At 52.0% G+C, this 14,563-nt stretch overlaps 1 protein-coding gene across 1 annotated transcript in view; it reads left to right on the plus strand.

Moving 5' to 3' along the window:
- Positions 1 to 3,878: 3,878 nt before the first annotated feature.
- LOC126643067 (fibrillin-2-like) overlaps positions 3,879 to 14,563 on the plus strand; it is a 79,185-nt gene continuing 68,500 nt past the window's right edge. Inside the window, 3 exon segments of the mRNA XM_050321202.1 lie at positions 3,879 to 4,045; positions 12,263 to 12,345; positions 13,045 to 13,143. Coding sequence (XP_050177159.1) covers positions 3,879 to 4,045; positions 12,263 to 12,345; positions 13,045 to 13,143 — 349 coding nt within the window.

Here is a 14,563-nt window from a genome sequence, read left to right on the forward strand (position 1 = left end):
CCAGCCCTGGAATTCCTGCCCCTCTGGGAATTCAGGATTTGGGAGGATTGGAGGATTTAAACCCTCCCGGTGCTGGGAGAGGGTAAAGAAGGGACGGAGCTCTGTCCAGAGGGAGGGATGGGGACACCCCCCTAACCCCCCCTTTGGTGCAGGAGCTTCTTTGACCCCAAAAGCAGCAGGATTTGGGTTTTTCCAGGGGGAATTCTGGCACGCTGGAGGCTCCCACCTTCCGGGAAAAGCTGTGGCAGGGAGCAGAGAGGAGGAGGAGGGCCATGTGCATTTTATTAGATATTATTTAAAGAAAAGCCATCACTCCACGATTCCTAAAGCAAAGAGGCAGAGGGAAGTATTTTTGGTTGTTTTTTTCTTTTGGTTTTGGGGTTTTTTTGGGGGTTAGGTGGGTTTTATTTTGGGGAGGGAGGAAAAGAGTGGAATTAAAGTCACAGCTGACAAAGTTCTCCTTCATATCACCACTATGCTTTTATTTCTTATTTTATTTTATTTTTTTTTTTGGATGTATCTATTTTGAGAAAATGCTTTTTCAACTTCCAAGCTTTTCCTCCTCTGGAGCCAAGGTGACTTTTGAACCTGAAGCTCCTGGGCTGGGTCACCTCCTCAAGTATCCACCTTTCCTTAATTTCACGTGAGTTCCACTTAAATCCAGGGAAACGAGCAGCAAGAAAAGTGGTTTTTTACTCGATTTTTATTTTTTTTTTGCCGTGACACCCCCTCACCTTCCAACCCCCCCCCGAAACGAGGGACCAAATCCCAAATTAAAACCGAATTATCCCCCCCAACCCTTTTGATGTGAAGCCACTGTCACTAATGCCTTCCCGCCGCTCCAGCCTAAATTTGGGACAAGCTGGACTGAAAAGCCTCCCCTAATGAACCGCCCCGGGACTAGGGGAGGTGATAATCACGTCTGCACTCAGGCTTTGCTAAACCCAACCTCTTTCTCTCTCTCTCTCTCTCCCCCCACCCTCCCCTCTCCCCAACCCCAAGCCCCTCCTTGAAGTTAAAAACTTTTGGCTCAAGAATGCGCTTGGGTTGTTCCTCCCCGCTACTCCCACTCCTCCTGCACCCCTTTCCCCGCTCAGGGCCCTCCCCCTGTCCAATTTGGATGAGGCTCTACCTTTTCTTCTCCTCTCCCCTTCAAGAGTGAGGGGTTTATTCCCTTCTTTTCTGCCCCCCCCCCAAAAAAAGATCTCCCACTTTTAAACAAAGGAGCTCTGGGCACATCACCCGTTCCAGGACGTAAAAAGGTATTTAAAACACTCTTTTCACACTTCCAGCCAGAGGCGGTTGCTGCTGCTGCCACAGCTGGTTTCTTTCTCTTTTATCTTTTATCTTTTTCACTGGGGGGGGGGGTTCGGGGTTAGCACAGGGGGTTTTTTTTATATTATTTTATTTTTATTTATTTAATTGTAATCGATTTAATTCACCTCGCCTCGGAAATGTTTCCCCGCTTCCTTCCCAAGGGGCTTTAAAATCTGATTTAGCGGCTTGGTTCTCTTCTCCATCGCTTTCTCAGGGGGTCGTTTCGTGTAAAATGGGGGGCTCGATGGAATTTCTCAGTGCAGAAAAATAACTTTGGAGCTTTTTTTTTTTCGTCGTTGCCATTGTTATTTAAATTTTAACTCCCTTTGCGGGTGTAAAGGGCTTTTCCACGCCGCTCCCAGCGAGGCTGCTGCGGGCGCTCTCAGGGGGTCGTGGATCGATCATTCCTCAGCATTCCCAGCACTCCGGGAGGAAATGGAAGCAGCTGGACTTTCTTCCCCTGAAATTTCTGCAGCGCAAAGCTTTATTTATGCTTTTTCTCACTTTTTTTCCGCTTTCCCCCTCCACCCCCCACCTCCTTCATCTGTCCCGTCCCTCTGATAGAGGGAACACTCTCCCTTTTGTGTCGCTGGGATAACCCGGACCCCAGCCAGGCGAAGTCAGAGTTTTCAGGGCTGCAGGAAGGGCAGTTTCTTTGTCTCCCAGCCCTGCCTTTCCCCCTTCCCACTCTCCCTCTCATTCACTGAAATATTAGAGCCTGGTAAAAAAAAAAAAAAAAAAAAAAAAAGAAGAAAATTCCTTGCACTCTCGAGCTGAGACGTTCCCAGCTGGGAAAGCAGGGAGGGAAACGCGATTTTAATTCTTTTTTTTTTGGGGGGGAATAATTTTTCTTTTTTAATAATTTTTTTAATAGTTCGGACACGTTTTCTGTCTTATCTGGGCTGATTTTATTTTTAATTTAATTTTTTTCTCCGAGGCTGGGCTGTGGGAAAGCAGGGGGGGGACAGTCGGGCAGGGGGGGGGTCGGGGGCCCCTTTCCCTCCCCGACGCTGCTCCCGGGGCCTCTCACAGCTCCAGATTGTTTCCACTCCGGGCTGGAGAAGGCAGATCCAGGAGCATTTGCCTCCCTGAAAGACCAGATTTCTTTTTTTTTGGGGTCTCGAGGTGAGAGCTGCATCCTGACCCTGCTGCCAGGCAGGAGGAGGAAGGATGGGATCCCCAACCCCGCTTCCCCGTGGGCAGATTGTGGAATTAGGAGGGTGATGGGGATGAGAGGGAGGAGAAAGGGGGTGCAGAGCGGGGAGTGGGACCCACTTTCCAGAGCTTTCTCCTTGGGATTTCTCCTTGCCCCCCTCCCTGTGCTCCCCACAGCAGCCCCCCAGCTCACAGTGGGCACTCCAGGGAGTCACTGAATGTCCCCTGTGGCTCCTGGGAGGGGGTTGGGGGGTGGTCAGTGCCGTGCCAGGGTCTGCACCCCTCGTCAGGGCTGTTCTCCTTCACCCTAGAGCCCCCCCAGAGCCCACCCCAGAGCCTGGATGTCAGGACTAAGCCCACCCTGGGCTCCCTCTCCCCTTCTCTGCCCACGGGGCCCCCCTTGCCATGCCCCTGTTTTCCCAGGAAGGGGTTTGCTGATGGCAAAAAGGCTCTAGGGGCTGAAGACCTGCCCTGGTGTGGTTTGAGGCCAGATTCTGGGATCTGGCCCCTGCCCAGCTGTGTCCATCTCCCAGGCTCTGGAGCTTGCTGTGCTCATTCCAAGCTTTTCCACGGCCAGAGGGGCGAGGGGTCTCCTTCCTGCCTCCCTTGGCCAACTCCCCCCCTCCACAGAGGCTTTGGACCTCTTCCTCATGCCTCTCAGCTGCCTGTCCCATCCCAGGAGCTCTTCTCCATCCCTCCAGCATGTCCACCTTCCCCTCTGTCCCTTCCCTCCTCATGGAATCCAGGCTCAGCTTGAGGCATCTTCATTCCCCGCTCCCAGCTCATGGTTTTCCATCTCACTCCAGCCCACCACGGTGTGCATGTCCCTCTGATGGCTTTCCCAGCAGATCATTCCCCTCAGCCAGCCAGAATGATCCCAGAGGTGGTTTTCCAGCAGCTGGAAAGGGATCTCCAAGCCATGGCCTGTCTGGAGTGCAGTGGAGTCAAACAGAGCTTGGGAAGATGGTCCATAAATGGGACCTGCTCTTTCCTGAAGTTGTCCCCTTGCTCAGTGGGCTTTTCCCACGCCGGGTTGCTCCACCAGGAGGGGCAGGAAAAATTATCAGGGAGACTTTTGGACATCTCCTTTGGTCTCCAGCTCTGGGGGAAAAGGAGGACTTGACTCTGTGGTGATCGGGAACGACAGCGGGAGCCAAACTGGCTGTGACTGTGCCACCCCACAGCCTCGAGTGGGATGATTTCAGGAGTGTGTGAAAGCCCTCTGAGAACTCCTCTTCTTTTTCTCTCCCCATCTTTCCCCCCTGCAGAACGGGAAGGGCAAGGAGGGCACCTCGGCGCTCAGGGCCGCCACCGCCACCGCCATCCGTCCTCGGCCGGGGCAGCAGGGAGAGACCCTCGCGGCTGGAAGGAGCTCCGGGGGGGGACTCTGAGGGCTCTGGGCCATCATGGGGGTTCTGTGGCTGGCCAGGCTGGTGCTGGGCTGGACGGCCGTGATGTGCCTGCAGAGAGCCCGGGCGCAGTTCGAGGGGGACCTGCAGACCGACAGATTCGGGGGCTACGAGGAGAGGCCGCCCAGCAGGGTGAGGAGGAGAGGCCAGGACTCTCTGCGAGGGTGAGTTTGGTGTCCTCGGTTGCTGTCGGGTCGCCAGCTCGGCACGTGGATGCTGGGCTGGTGGAATTGCCTCTCCCTGAGCTCGGGAAGGAGCTGGATCAGCTCCTGCCACGGGGGGACGGCCGAGGAGGGGCCCGTGGGAGCAGAGCTGGGGCACTGAGCTCTGCCTGGGGGTCACAGCACCTCGAGGTTCATCTGCAGTGACCGCAAAGAGCCACCCACACCCACCTGTTGGTGGGAGGGATGCTGGTCTTTGTCTTCCCTGGGAGGGAGGGGAGGCCCTGGCACAGGCTGTCCCATCCCTGGGAGTGTCCAAGGTCAGGCTGGAGCAACCTGGGCTAGTGGGAGGTGTCCCTGCCCATGGCAGGGGGTGGCACTGCGTGGGCTTTGAGGTCCCTTCCCACCCAAACCACGTGGAGTGATGGCTGGGACTGGGTTTTCCACATCACTGGCAGGGATGTTCTCACCTCGGGATTTGCCCCTGGAGTTGCCTCTGGCTCTGCTGCTGCTGGCCAGGGGGTGGACTGGGAGGTTGTTGCCCCTGAGAGCTGCTTTGCAGGAGTGTTTCTGAGGGGAAGGTGTCCCTCAGTCCCTTGTGGTGCCCCGTGGGCTCATCTGGGGACGGAATCAGTGCGAGAGCCCCGTTTTCCACCTGAGGAGGGAGACAGGGCTCAGCCAGAGGCTCCCTGTGCTGGAGCTGGGCTGTGTTTCCTGCTCTCAAGATGGTTCCTGGCCCCGGTGTGGACTCTGGGTTATTTTAAGTCTGTCTGGCTGCAGTTCTTGGAAAGTGTTCCTGTGTCAGTGGGCAGGGCCGGGGCGGAACGTGATCCACGCGCGGGGCCCGGGCCGTGCCAGAGCCCTCGGCTCTCGCCGGGAATGTGGCTTGAACGGGCTGGAGAGCTGAGCTTTGAGCCCAGGCAGGCAAATGTGCCGTGGTTTGGGCTGGAGAGCTGAGCTTTGAGCCCAGGCAGGCAAATGTGCCGTGGTTTGGGCTGGAGAGCTGAGCTTTGAGCCCAGGCAGGCAAATGTGCCGTGGTTTGGGCTGGAGCTTGGAGCTCAGAGCCTGGCCCCGCTGCAGGGAATCTGCTCCCGGAATCCCGACGCGCGTGGCCTCCCCTTCCCAACATGGGGAAGGTGGAAAACCGCCCTCCTGGGATTTGGGCTCTCCAGAGCAGCCCTTTGCTCACTCCCAGGCTGGGGACACCCCTGTGTCTGTCCCGTTACTTTTGCTGCTCCTCATCCCTCGGAGGAAACCTCCCCAAAACCCTCACGGCTGTGGATGTTGGAGCCGATCGTCTCCAGAGGTCCCTTCAAGCCCAGCCCTCCCACGGGTCTGGGACTAAAGGCTGTGGCTTGAAAAGGATGGTTTTAGCAGATCCAGGGGCTCTGGTTCAGCCTGGACTGCGTGTGGCTGATTCCTGAGCTCGGGGTGGGGGTGGGAAGGACGGGAAGGAGCTGCTGTGGGCACGGATAATGTTGTCTCACACAGCCCTGCGAATTAAAAGGGAGGGCACAGCCAGGAAAGAAATATTTCCATTGCTCACAGCACCCAAAAGAAAAGGTCACTGGTGCCCAGTTTGCTCTTCTTTCGGCCCTGATTCCAAAAGAATTATTTACAGCTTAAAACCCCTTTTGATTTCTGGTGAGTCTGAACAGTCCAAATCCCAAGCGGGCTTTAAAAAAACGAAGGCCAGACTGCCAAGCCAGAAATTACTTCTGAAAAACCCTTGAAACATCAGACACGGACCGAAATTTAAGTCAAACAACACCAAACGATTGGTTGGGTAAGTGCTCAGTGGCCACACAGCCCTGTCTGGCTCCCAGTCCCCTGCAGGGAGCTGAGGACCACACTCCTCCCTCCTCCTCCTCTTCCCCTCCTGCTTTCCTCATGCCCTGTGGAGCAGGAGGAAAAGAAAAAAATAAAACCCCACTGGGCTAAGTGCAAGGTCTGTGTGAGGAAGTCTGGGCAGCTCTAATTTAGGACAACTGAAGATGCATTGTTTTCCCGGCCCTGGGGAGAGCAGGATTGTTCCGAGGGAGGGGTTCGTGGTGGGCAACACAGGGGGGAGCTGGCAAAGCTTGGAGCGGCTGGAGCTCCTGCCCCAGGCGCTTCCCATGCTCCCTGGCGAGTGACCCTGATGGTTTTGTGGCCAGATCTCAGGATTTCCAGCCCCTCAGCGATCCCTCTCTTTAAAAATCCCTGTTTTCCGAGGCAGGGGACACCACTTGCGACGAGAAATCTGCTGCGTTTCAAATAATGTTCTGCTGGGCTTAGAAAGCACCTACAGGTGGGTCTGGCAGCCAGGGAGAGCCATCTCCTGCAGAGCCAAAAATCCCAGGGATTTTTGGCTCTGGAACCCCCCAAACTGTGCTGATCCCTTGTCCTTCTGCTCTTGCCTCGGAACCAACTCCGGGGAGTTGAAGCTGTGTTGGATCAACATCAACACCGGACTTGGTGATCTTGGAGGTTGTTCCCAACCTTTCTGGGATCCTCCCTGAGCTGGGTTTTGCTGCTTTGAGGCGTCAGGATTCTTTGCTGCTGTGAAATGTCGCTTTGGGATGATCAGACCTCGGGGTTTCTGGAGCTCTGTTCTGTTTGTTCCCTGAAAAAACCCAAAACAACCCTGCTAATCAGTGAGAATTTTCCTTTCCTGTGCTTGAGACCTTCCAGCCTTCCAGATCTCAAAGCCTTTTAAGGTGTTCATGGAGCATTTTGTCCCTGGCAGAAGTGGTTTTGCTCCCAGGATGGTTGATGACAGACAGACACATCCAGGGACTCCAAGGACAGTCCCCAGTTTTGACAGGATCTGGTTTTGCTCTCCCATTTTGGGCTTTTGCTCTCCCATTTTGGGCTTTTGTTCTCCCATTTTGGGCTTCTGCTCTCCCATTGTGGGGTTTTGCTTTCCCATTGTGGGGTTTTGCTCTCCTGTCCTGATTTAAGGGTTGGACTCGATGGTCCTGGAGGTGTTTTCCAGCCTTAATGATTCTGTCATTTGTTGTATGTGCCTCTTTTTCTCTTGGGTGGGTGGAGACACGAATTCCTTCCACCTCCAAGTTGTGTTTATACCACAGTTTGAACAAGAAAAGAGAACCACACCAGAACTGCACAGAGAAGTGAGACCCAGGTGCCTTTACAGGGCTTTTTATACCAACTCTGGGAGAATCAAACCTCCCAAATATATTAATTGAATATCATCATTCAGTTTCTCTTTAATAAGAGAAATTAATTCTGTTCCTACAAACGACTTCCTGAGGGTTTCACAGAATCCCAGAGCGGTTTGGGTTGGAAGGGACCTTAAAACTCACCCAGTGCCACCCCCTGCCGTGGGCAGGGACACCTCCCACTGTCCCAGGTTGCTCCAACCTGGCCTTGGACACTTCCAGGGATGGGGCATTTCCCAGGAAGGAGCCACCCAAGTGGCCCAGCAGATCTTTTCTCCTTTGTGTGAAGCCTTCAATCAATTAACACCCATGGAAACACCCAAAATTTCCTCTCCAGTAACTCCACCGTGCCCAGGACAAGCTCTTGCTGGTGTTTGGGCTCCACGAGGGCAGTTGTAGATGAATTGCTGATAAAAGAGGCTTCAGCAGTTCAGGCTGAAAGGTTGTGGATGTTTTTGCTGGAAATCTATTTATTTGGAGCTCAGTTCCCATCCCACAACCCCCCCCTTCAAAAAAGGGGCAAAGTATGAAATAAATGCAAAGCATGGCCCAAACACAAAACAAACCAGTGCTTTTACAAATAACCATTAATAAAGCAACGTGGAGCAATAAATAAATCAGGGCCAAAGCCACCATTTAATCTGCCCTCGAACTCATTAGAGGAGGGACAACTCGAAGTGAGCGTCTCCTGAAGGGAACAGCCCCGACAAATCCATTTATGAGGCAGGATTTGAATGGGATTATTAGTTTAATGAACTCCTGAACAGTTTCCAAGAGCAGGAATGTGTCGAACAAAGGGGAAAGCAAAGATGATTAGTCTGCAGCCAGCTGAGCTCTTTGCTGGCACCACGATTTCCTGTGAGTTCCTGCCTGCCTGTTTTTTCAGGGGAGGATAAAGGCCTGACTTTGAACACAACTAATTATGTCAAGCCCATTAATTATGAAATGGCCACTGCAATTGAGAAGATGGATGGGGAGAGGAGGTTTGGGGAGGCATTTCTTGGGCCTCTTCCGTGGCTCTGGCTGATGGGAAGGGACTGAGCTGTCTGAATTCCCTGTGGGGAAAGGGGAACACGAGGAGTTTCCAAACTGCAGCTTTTGGACACCTCCTTGTTTTCCAGCTTGACCCCAGGGAATGGAGAGGGGAGGAACTGCAGAACAGGAGCTGAGGGGGTGTGTGTGGGGGACTCTCCATCCCCTCCCTGAGCAGTGGAGAGGGAAAGCTGGGAATTCTGGGCACCAGCTTAAACTGGAGCTGCCTTTGGGATGATGTTTAAATCAAGGATTTAATTACCTGAGAAAGGTACCTGAGATGTTCACAGGCGATTTCCAGCAGCATTTGCCTCCAAGTCCACCCCTGAGGCTGCAATTCCACCGGGATCTTAGCCCAGGAATCCCAAAGAGGGTTTTTTTTTGTTTGTGGAGCTCCAGCCTCACCATCGCCCGCCCGGTTGTGCCTTGGCAGGGGCAGGGGGCTGGATTTGACAGAGTGTTTTGCTTGAAACACTTGGAGAAGAAAGAATTTGGGCTTGGTCACTTGCCTGACTCCCATCTGGGGCCCAGGGGGAAAAAAAAAGCAAATGAGGATTTTATTGCCTGAGCTCCCCGAAACGGAGCCGTCGAATTTCCGAGGGCACCTGCCCTGGAATTGGGACTTCTTCTCACCAAGGGAGGAACCTGCAAGAGGGAGGTGAAGTGGTGGCCTCTCAGCCCTTGCCAAGAGACCCCAAGTGGCCCAGGGAACCATCTCTCAGTGCAGTTGGACCCTCTGAGCTCAGGCTCCTTTTCCCATTAAACAGGGAATGTCTCAGAGAGCGGTGCCCGGGAGATGGGAATTCCACCCGGGAATTTCACCCAACAGGACCAAGCTTTAGGTTGGAGCAGGGAGGGAAAGGAAGGATGGCTGTGATTAATAAGGAAAAGGCTCTCCATGCTCAGGTAGCAGATATCCATCCATCCATCCATCCATCCAAGCTTTTTCCAGGTGGAAGGCAATGAGTTGGGAGCAGCTTTTGCTGGACCTCTGAGCGCTTCAAGCAAAGCTAATTCCAGGTTTACAGCTCAGGGAGTCTCAGCCACTGGAAAAGGGTCTCTCCACTTGATGAGAAGAGCAGGAAATTGTCCCAAAGCAAGGAATTCTTCCTGAATTAATGTGTTGAATGAGGCCAGTGAGGAGGAGGAGGAGGAGGATGCAGGAGCAGCCAGGCCAGCAAACCCCTGAGCAGCCCAGAACATCTCTGAGAGTCCCCCCCCCCTTCCTCCACCCCCCAGCCCTGGCAATCCACCAAATTTCATTTATTTCTGTCTTCCTGTAATTTAAGGAGTGGAAATACCACTTTGCAAGGCTGGTGACCACTGAGGTGCATTGATTGCCCGTGACAGGGGAGACAAATCCTGGGCTGCTGCTCCTGCTGTCTGGAAAACTCCCACTCCCTGCAGCCAGGGGTTCATTAGCTGTGGGAGGGGAACTGCTCATTCCACCAATTAGTGACTGGGCTGAGCTGTCTGGGGAGGATTTGGGGACTTCTCTCCGGCTGGGAGTTGTCCCCCGTGGCTGGAGCAGTGGGCAAAGCCCTGTGTGTGTGTGTTGGGTGAGCAGGGAACTCAGGGTGACTCGATTTGGGTGACTTCAGGGTGATTCTGACTGGTTTTTTTGGGGTGGAATCAGAGCCTGCAGAGCCTCCTCAGCCTGGGGAGTCCCACCTTTAACAACTCCAGTCCTGCTGGAGCCACCCTTGGCCTCTGACAACAACTGGGGGGGGGCTGAGCCCTTTTCAGCTCATTGTTCAGCCCATAAACAACCACTCCAGGCTGATTTTCCAGCAGCCACTCGTGCCCTGTGCCCACAGCAGGGCTGCCACCCCCAGCCCGTGGGCAGTCCTGTGGTGTGGAACGTCTCCCAGCCCATTGTGGAGTTGGGAGGAGGGCTCCTCTCGCATCCCACGGCCACAGCTCTGCTCTGCTCTTTTCCCGTGGTTTCCTGGTTTGTTTTTTGTTTGGTTTTGGTTTGTTTTTGTTTTTATTCCTTGGCCTTTCCCAACTCTCCGATGGAGGCACTTGCCAGAGGGCAGCATTTGGTGCCACCATTGAAATCCCTGCTTATCTCCCCAGTCCCATTGTTTGTTTAAAGTGGGTGAAAAGGACGGGAAAGGAAGGGCCAGTGTTGCTTTTCCCTCTGTCCTCCCTCAGAACCTCCTTTGCTCCCCTCTTTTAAATCATCCTCTTCGGCAGCCCAGCCCTTCCAGCCTTTTCAGGGATGATCCAAGCCCTGGTTTTGCACCACTTGAACCAGGGGCTGGACCAGCAGTGGGTCCTTTGCCAGAAAACACTGTTGGGAAGAACCAGGGTTCTGACACCCAAAGGAAAATCCTGTGGGAATTGCCACCACAACCATGGAAAAATGCTCCTGGAGTGCATCCACTCTGGATAAAACCCCCTCAGTAGCAAGGAAGCAAAGCTGAGAGTGAGGAGGGTTGTGAAACCCTCTTGATATTTTTAATTTGGGACTGAGTGTTACATCCCCATCCCTGGAAGTGTCCAAGGCCAGGCTGGAGCACCCTGGGATAGTGGGAAGTGTCCCTGCCCGTGGCAGGGGGTGGCACTGGGTGATTTTTAGGATCCCCCCCCAACCCAAACCATCCCAGGGCTCCACAATTCCACGGCAATCCCTTTTATCCTCCCCCTTCTTGCCGACAAGATTCCAGCTTGCATTTCCCAGCCTGTTCACTTTCAAAGCATTTTTGTCACAAACCCACTGAAGATGTTATTTATTTATTTATTTTTATTTATTTATTTTTTTTATTTCCCCCCTTACAAAACTCCATTCTCCTCGCTGAGTTATTGCTTTGGAATCCAATTCCATTCTCCCTGCAGGTCATTCCTGGGACACCCTGTTAATCTCAGCCCATTCAAACTGGATTCTCCCCGTGGTTTGTTTGGAAACTCTGGCTAATTTTTAGCATATGCTCCGAAAGGGCCAGTTTGGGGAGGAACAATTGGGATCTTGGAGCCTCACCCTCGGTGGAAGGGGGTGCCCAGGACCTCTCCCAGGATCCCTGCACGGAGTTTGGAGGAATCTTGGCCAAATCTCTTTTAGAAGGAGCTGGAATTGCCACCAGAGTTAAAAATAATACCCTTTTTTATCGATTTCATTCGAGTTCCTTCTGTCTTGAGCCACGGGATTGATGGGAGATTCCTCTTTCTTCACTGATTTTGGCCAAAAAAACCCCCCCAAAAAAACTAAAACCTCTCTTAGTCTTTTGGCTTAAAAAAATGGCTCTGGCATATTCTTTAATCTCCACTGAGGTTTGAGGTATCCTGAGGTATCCTGGATGACTGTGGGTGCATTAATGATAAAAATTAATGTTCCGTGGGTGGTTGGTGCCATCCCTGTACAGAAACCTGCAGCACCTGAAATTAGAAATTCACTATAAATATATATTAGATACAATTTCACTAAAAGTGTTAATATATTCGATACAAATTAATTATAAATAAATTAATTATAAATATAGATTCGAGATAAATTAAATATAAAAGTATAAATTATATATAATATTAATTATATAATATAAATTATATAATATAAATTATAGAATATAAATTATATAGTATAAATTATATAGTATACTATAAATAACGATAAATATTGCCATTGTTATAATATAAAATATATAATATATGTGTATATGAGTTGAAATTCCTCTGTAAACAGCATTTTCTTTGGGAATGGGCTGCTCCCTGGGAAATGAGATTTTTTTGTTGATCTGGACGATCAGGGATGAATCAGGATGAAAAAAAAACCAAAACACACCAAGCCAAAGGGATCAACCAACCCTTCTGGAGCTTTGAAGCCTAAATTTTTAACCCAGAGCATCTGCAGAGCAGGGCACGAGTCAGTTGGTGAAATTTAGGGGGAATTAAACACAGCTGGGCCCATTTAACAGGGAACGGAGTTTACCAGGGAAGCATCCTGGGAGGAACCATTCCCTGCTGGATTTACCCACTGGCACTGCCCAAGAAGCAGAGTTAAAATCCACTGTTCTTCGTTTCCAGGCCCAATGTCTGTGGCTCCAGGTTCCACTCCTACTGCTGCCCCGGCTGGAAAACGCTGCCCGGAGGGAACCAGTGCATTGTCCGTGAGTATCCACCAGAATCCGCTGCCCTGGGAGCTCTGGGAAGGGAGGCACAGCTCACACCTGAGGTGACAGGACGTTCCACAACTCCCAGAAGCAGGAGCAGACTCCTGGGAGTTCTCTCCCACTCCTGATTAAACCAGGGTGGTTCCACCCAGTCCCATTTTATGGGATCGAATTGGATTCCCAGCCCGATTTGAGCCCCTGTGCTCCTTATTCCTGGGCAGTTTGAGTGCCTGCTTAGGGAGATGAGGCTCCTGGAGAAGTTATTTTAGGAGCTGCTTGTTTGGATGGAACGTTTCAGCTCCTTGAACCCCACTGAGAAGCCCCACACCACAAATCTGCTGGCAGGAGGTGGGTCCACAAGCAGGAATTTGCATCTCTGAGTGGCCACCCGGGGCAGGATGATGCTTTGGAATAAATCACACCTCCGTTTTGGGGAGTTTTCCTGCCCTGTTTGGGCTCTCAAGTGCTGGCTGGAAAATCAAAGTGGTGGCAGGACCAGCCAGTCTGTGGCAAGAGGAAGGTGGGCAAGGGGGGTCCTTGCCACTCTTGCTCTGCCCAGAAAGGTGCCCCCAGCCCCTCCCCTGAGTTATTCCTCTCCCAGGACATGAATTCCCGTCCTCCTGGCAGCCAAAGCCCCATGTGGGAGCTCCCAGACAGGCCTGTGGTGCTGATGGCTTTGTCCTTCTCTCTCTCCAGCCATCTGCAGGAATTCCTGTGGTGATGGGTTCTGCTCACGGCCCAACATGTGCACGTGCTCCAACGGACAACTCTCCCCCAACTGTGGCTCAGCTGGAGGTAGGAGAACATCCTGGGGACCCTCCTCCCTCCAGGGACTTCTCTTAAAAGGGAAAAGAGCTTTCTGTGGGCACCTCAAATATCGGGTTGTTTTTTTCTCACCCAACCCCGGGCAGAGGTCCCAAAACCTGGTGGGTTTTTGGTGGTGTTTTCCCCCCAAGGGTCCTCATTTCCCCCTGAAGGCTGGAAGGGGAATTGTCACCTGCTTGTGAGTTCTGCTCCTCTGGGATAAAAAAATCTGCATCCCAGGGCAGCAAATAACGACTGCCAAGGAGTCCACCCAGCCCTGGCTGCTCTTTGAAGTGGGATCAAATCAGTCCCTGCTTTTGGGAACCGAATAAATATCCTTTATTTATTTATTTATTTATTTATTTTTCCAGTAGAACAATGAGGAAGTTTTTCCCAGGCTGTGGGTTTGGATGGGCAGGGATTGCCCAGGGTTTTAAAGCCAACTGCAGTGACAGGATGGAGTTCCTGGTGGAGGTGGGAATGCAGCATTCCCACTTTTTCTGCTTTGTTCTCCCATCTCAGAGCTCTGGGACAAACACCTGGAAAATTCTGGTGTGGGGGCTGGCTGGCTTGGGTTTCTGAAAACTGAATTCTGGAGGGCTCAGCAGGATGACAGGCAGGCAGGAAGCAATTCCCAAATCCCTCTGGTGATCCCTGCATGGAAAACTCTCCAGGTGGAGTCTAAATCCTGATAGTTCATAGGGTTTGTTTTTTTTTTTTTTGGTGGAAAGGAATTATTGCTCCTCTGTGCCCTTTTCCCACTGCTGGAAGGACCTGGGAGTTCTGGTGGATGCTGGATACGAGTCAATAAGTCCCATAACAGAGGTTGATGGCCACGAGTTGCCACTTGGGGATGTTCCCATTTGGGATTTTCAGGCATGGATGAGGATTTTCCTGCACTGTAGATCCCTAAATGTGGGCAATTCAACACCAGGGGACCGTTTTTATACTCAGTCCATCCATATGTGACAACACTCTTCAATCCCACCACAGCCAAAAAAAAACCCTGCAAGCAAAAAAACTCAGTTTTTTATTTTGAGGAGGGTGGTTTTGCTGATGCCCCGTGTAAAATCCAGCAATTATTGGGATTTTATCGAGCCTTTTGAGGTTCCAGATGCAAAAGAGAGACAACCCAGAAGTGAATTTTCCATTATTTGCCCAGCTGGAGATGAGCTATTGTTAATAAAGTGACTTGCAGGCATCTGATGGAAGGCCAGAGAACTGCCCCCACCCCAAGCCTCAAAACCACACTCAGGGTGTGACTGGAAGGAGGAAATTCCCAGGATCTGCTCCCAAAGTGCCACGTTTTGTCTCCAGAGATCCCTGGAAATGCCCCTAAGGAAGCACTGAGGGCCTGTGGGTGCAGAGAGACCCTTTGGGAGGGGAAGGTGCCGGAGCCACAGAAATTTCG

The sequence above is a fragment of the Myiozetetes cayanensis genome, unplaced genomic scaffold (assembly GCF_022539395.1).
Source record: "Myiozetetes cayanensis isolate MyiCay16 unplaced genomic scaffold, myiCay2020 scf26, whole genome shotgun sequence".
Lineage (NCBI taxonomy): Eukaryota > Metazoa > Chordata > Aves > Passeriformes > Tyrannidae > Myiozetetes > Myiozetetes cayanensis.